Source organism: Apodemus sylvaticus, chromosome 5, assembly GCF_947179515.1.
Source record: "Apodemus sylvaticus chromosome 5, mApoSyl1.1, whole genome shotgun sequence".
NCBI classification, from domain to species: domain Eukaryota; kingdom Metazoa; phylum Chordata; class Mammalia; order Rodentia; family Muridae; genus Apodemus; species Apodemus sylvaticus.
Window position 1 is genome coordinate 71,112,264 of NC_067476.1, and position 5,642 is coordinate 71,117,905.

General features: G+C 34.7%; 1 protein-coding gene across 1 annotated transcript; it reads right to left on the minus strand.

Annotated features, from left to right (window-relative positions):
* Positions 1-2,493: 2,493 nt before the first annotated feature.
* On the minus strand, positions 2,494-3,438 carry LOC127684419 (olfactory receptor 4A47-like). The gene has a single exon (XM_052181347.1). The coding sequence runs from the start codon at positions 3,436-3,438 to the stop codon at positions 2,494-2,496; it is 945 nt and encodes a 314-aa protein (XP_052037307.1).
* Between the last annotated feature and the right edge of the window lie 2,204 nt (positions 3,439-5,642).

Genomic DNA, 5,642 nt, shown 5'->3' on the forward strand with positions numbered 1-5,642 from the left:
TGATAACAGAACAAGGTACTTGGTCTATGAGTATAGGAGAATATTACTAGGAATTGATTCATATATTTTTGCTTCTCTCTCTCTCTCTCTCTCTCTCTCTCTCTCTCTCTCTCTCTCTCTCTCTCTCTCTCTCTCTCTCCTTTGTCCTGTTGTTTTTGGTTCTACCCTATGTCTCTAGCTATCCCATCTCTGGTTCCTAACCATTCAAGTATTATAGTAACTGACATGGGCAATCTCTTGTGTGTGGGCCTCAAATTAAATCAATCATTGCTTCTCCACTCCTACAAATTCTGTGCCATCATTGCTCCAGCACATCGTGCAGGCAGGACAGATTGTAGGTAAAGGATTTTGTAGCTGTTTCTCCATAGCCTGCAGAACACCTTCCCACACCAAAGAGACTAGAAAATAGGAGTGAAGATTCTATGAAGGCACCAGTTTGATGTCTCTACATTTAATGAGATGTGTAGTTATTGACCTTGGCAACAGGATCCTAATTTCAGTTTTCAGGATCAACCTTCTGTCCTAGCATCATTCTGGATTGTTTGGTTCAATCAATCAGAGGTGCTCAGTTAACCACTCAATCAAATTCAAACCAGTTCCACAACTGGAAACTTTGCCTGGCTATAAAAGATGGCCAGTTCAGACTCTGTATCCACCATTACTAGGAATTCACACTAGGGTCATCCTTGTAGATTCCTAGAAATTTTCACACTAGGCTTCCACACTGCCTTCCAAATGTCCCAAAATGCCCCGCAGTCCCAGGTGTCTCTCCTCACTTTCCCCTTCTTGAAGCTTAACCCCACCAATCCTGCTCTCATCCCACACCTGCCACAGGTTCTTCTGTATCACAAAGCTAAAAACAAAACTTCCATGGAACAGTTCCACCACTCTAAAAACTTTAAATCGACATATCTGAGATATACTTGCACACCACATTTATTGCTTATCATTCACAATAATTTGAAATATTTAAAATGCAGCATACCACTATACACCAGTTAAAATATCAATTTTTTTCTTTGGAAATATAGATTATTTCATGATAGGGAAAATGAGTGGAACTGAACATCATCTGTTTACTCAAAGAAAACCATACTGTAAAACACATATGTTATCTCAGATTCACAAGATCTTGCCTCATATGAAAACAAAATCCATTTCAGAGAAGAAGGCTTGTAAATGATTTTAAAGTAAAAGGAAGAGTGCTCATAGAGGGGACCAATATGTATAATCTATATTTAGCTGAAACAAGCATATCAGAAGTGGAACATTTTGAGGAAAGAGAGACCAGCATGAGGAAAGGCAAGATGGGGAAGATATTATGTGGGGAAATATGAACAAATTTCAATGATACATAAACTGAGAAACTGATAATGATTTCCCTTTTGTAATTATTTAAGACCATAAAAAGTCTTCAGCAATATTAAGGTCTTACAAACATTAAATTGTCATCAGCCCAAAAGAAAAATTTGCATTATGGAAAGGGTCTTGCCTTCTTATGAAGGTAAAGGTAAGTTGACCACTAAATCTAGTTCTGTTACTCATACATATTTATCCATATTTAAAGTAAACCCATCCATGAATATGCATGTACAATTTATACTTTACTCATAATTTTAGGTATCAGGAAACAAGATAAATAATTCCAATTGGTAACAGATAAACAAACTATTAAATACACATAAAATGGACTATTACTAATAAACAAATTGATATTCCATATGAGTACACATAATAAATCTAGCACATAAAACTAAATGGCATTATACCATAGAAATTAAGACAGACTCACGCTCTACATAGTTTGTCTATTAACCATAATCCTTTCTTATGGATGTGAATGGCCATAAGTTCTCAAAATTGCTTTGTTTCTAAACTGGTAATAGTTAACAATTTTCTGATAATTCTCAATTCAATATAAGCTGATATAAATTATGTTCAGGTAAGCTTAGATTTATGTATTATGGAAGAAAACTATATGCCTTTTGCACATTTCCTGAAATTTATTTTTAATTGATTGATAGTAAAACCAAGGTTACTTTATCCTTCTTTTAAAGAAATTTACATTTTAAAAAAATCTCACAGAAAGATCTGTTCAATAGAAGTTATTAGCTTATTTTGTTATTAATGTTTTAAATGAAATAAAATTATAATATGATCTCACATTCTTGCCTCCAGTGCATCCCAGCTTCTCTCCTTTAAAACTGTCTCCTGCCCACTCACTCTTGTTGATAGTCTCCTGAGTTTTGTTGATTATTATAACATATATGAATGTATATGTATGCACAATATATATAAATATGCATGCTTAATTCATTTTTGATATATATAGTTTCAGGGCTGACCACTCTGAACTGGAATACCAATAAGGCAGCTAACTCCTAAGAGAGGCTAATTCTCATTGTCCCAGCAGTAATTTGTTGCCTGTAAGTCTTTGATACTGTCTTCTGTTAGAATTTTTCACTGACTGTTCATGTATATTTAGTTACATGTTCAGTGACAAGACAATCTTGTTCTATCCACAGATAACATTGTACACCAGAGTTTTTGCATAGAATTTTTCATCTCTGAATTTCTTAAAGTGTAGATTAAAGGATTTAGCATGGGAGTGAAAACTGTATAAAATACAGTAATGTATTTGTCACTAGAAAAGTTATAAACAGGTCTGGCATACATGAAAATGCAGGGAACAAAAAATAGGGTAACTACCATGATGTGGGAGCTGCAGGTAGACAGGGCTTTGCGCCTCCCTTCCTGACTGTAGTTCTTGAGAGATCTAAGGATGATTCCATAGGACACTATGAGAAGAATGAAGACTACAATGCACATGGCTCCACCATTGGCAATGAGGGTGAGACCAATGAAGTAGGTGTCAGTGCACACAAGTCCCAATAATGGGGACATGTCACACATAAAGTGGTCAATAATATTTGGACCACAGAAAGGAAGGTTGAAAACAAAGACAATTTGAATCAAGGAGTGTGTAAAACCTCCAACCCACGAAAATCCCAACAAAATAATACAAACCTTTCGATTCATGATTGTCAAATAGTGCAGTGGCTTACAGATTGCCACATAGCGATCATAGGCCATTGCCACCAGAATGACAATCTCGGTACCACCAAATAAATGCTCTATAAAGAGTTGGCTCATGCAAGCTGTGAAGGAGATGGACTTTTCATCATATAGCAAGTCCACAATCAACTTTGGTGAGATAGAAGTGGAATAAACAATGTCCAGGAATGAAAGACAGGCAAGGAAGAAGTACATTGGGGAGGCCAAAGAGGGGCTGGCAATCACTGTCAGCACAATGAGCAGGTTGCCAACCATTGTCACAATATAGATGAGCAAAAACATGACAAATAATACTTTTTGACCTGCAGGATCCTGAGTGAGTCCCAGCAGGACAAATTCTGTGACATTGTTTCTTTCTCCCATTGACCCTTTCAGTGGGCTATTATCAAAGATGGCATCTCATAAGAATAACGTTTGCTGTGAAGTTGTGAGCATGATTCCATCATGACATGGGGAGTATCATCATCATTTTCTTCTATAGTGATGAACCTGCATTAGATATTTATTAAACAGTTCTGAAGTTTTCCTTCTAAGAATACAAACAGTTCTGTTGATAATTCTATTCCTTCTATTGTGGTTTCATTAACCATACAAGGAGAACTGTTTTTCATGACCTCTTTGGTTCTATGCATTATTGTCATCCCTGAACTTGAGTTAATTTAAAACATATTGAATAATCACAGCTATCAGTAATGACTGAAAAATAACTATTACTTTTCAAAAATCAAGTTTCCATGCTATTAATAATAATTCATTACATCAATTGCTACAGAAACATTTTTTGTAACTCTGACATATCCAAAATATAATTTTGATTTATATGATCATAAGGCTCATTGTTGTAATATTATAACATTAGGCAGATGACTTATACTTCTCAAAAGACTTTCAGTCTGCATATGACTGTCAGGAAAGCTTAAGACATTTGACCTGAGACTGCATCAAGCAACTACAAAAGTATTTGGAATATTTCTGTCTATAGTAATTACTTCAACTATTTCTTATGAGACTCAGAGAAAGGACAATTCTGACTACACATCCATGATTTCTTTGAATTCGAGTAACTCAGAAATCTTCTAGTCCATGATACCAACTTCTTAATTAACAATTGGTTTTTCTACTAAATGACATAGGTAATAAAACATAAGAAAACAGAAACTGACAGCTGCAGTAGAAAACATTCATTATTAGTTTAATGATGGTATAAAATGCTCAATTAGAAATTTAGTGTCCGCATTGATGAAAGCAGTATCTCAGAGGGAAAATTCCATCCTTGTGATAGGAAGGCAACAGTCAGTGTCATTTTCTAAATTAGTTACAGATGTGCAACAATTTATACATAAAGAAATAAAATGATTAAAGGGGACTATTTCATAATCTTCACAAACTGTCTAAAAGAGAATTAATCAACTTATCTTTTTCACTTGGTTATGATTTTCTTCTCTTTTTTTCATATTATACAGTTATAGAAAAATTTCCAAGTTCATTACTGTTTTAAGATAAGTTATAATCACTGATAAATGGGATATAATAACTGTGGTAGTCAAATTATGACTCCAGTACCTCATTGATTGTGTGTAGAAAGAACCCATAACATATTTGGAGGAAGAGCATGGGTCAATGTTGAATAATATCCACTTTGCTGTGTTTTAACTATACTTCAGTTTCACATAGATTCCCTTACTGTGACAGAGACCTTGATCCACTTCAAAATGCTACCAATGTTGCACTCCATCATTTTTCCAGTGGTGCACACACTATTTTGCCCTATTCACCCATCCCTTGTGAAACTCTCTATCCTTAAGGAAATAACATAGTGAATTATAACAATACTTATTTTATATTAAAAATTTGTGATTTCAAGAACGCTTACCTTGCATCTATCCTCAGTGGAGGAAATCACAACTTCTTTTATTAATAAATGCTGTGGTGAGCCACACAGTCACATTTGTGAATACAAACACAAAATGCTAAAACATTTCCACTATTTTTTTGTAAAAATGCAGATCAAAATTTTTGGCTCCTGTGAAAATACTTAGTTTGCACAAATGTGTATAAAATTGACTAAATTAGTGGAAGCTAATTATTGAAACCATTTTAGAGTCACACTTAAAAAGGATAAGCATTGAAGAGAGCTGCATAAATTTTTCTCCTTTTAGTGTGTGTTTGTGAAGCAGCAAAGAGTGTATTTCTTTCAGGATTTATAGAAGATACCGTGTGCTTAGCTACTAAATATTTTTAACATTTACAATAACACAAAAAGTTGAGATTAAGCACATGGAAAAGCTGATGAACCTTTCAGTTTTTTACTAATTCCAAGGCAACCGACACCTTCTACAAGCTTCAACAAGCAGTGATGAATACAAGGGAAGACAAGAAACTGAGCACTAAATAATACTAAGACACTGTCCACCTTGAGTATAATTGACTTTCCAAATATCTATTGGGTCATTCTAAAGTTTCAATAATTTTCATGTTTCTGCATGCAGACATGTGTGTGTGTGTGTGTGTGTGTGTGTGTGTGTGTGTGTGTGCGGCTTTAAGTCAACATTTCCAATACATGAGCT

Bases quoted from the DNA above. Each gene is read 5' to 3' on its own strand.
- LOC127684419 (XM_052181347.1), bottom strand. From the start codon at position 3,438: ATGGGAGAAAGAAACAATGTCACAGAATTTGTCCTGCTGGGACTCACT.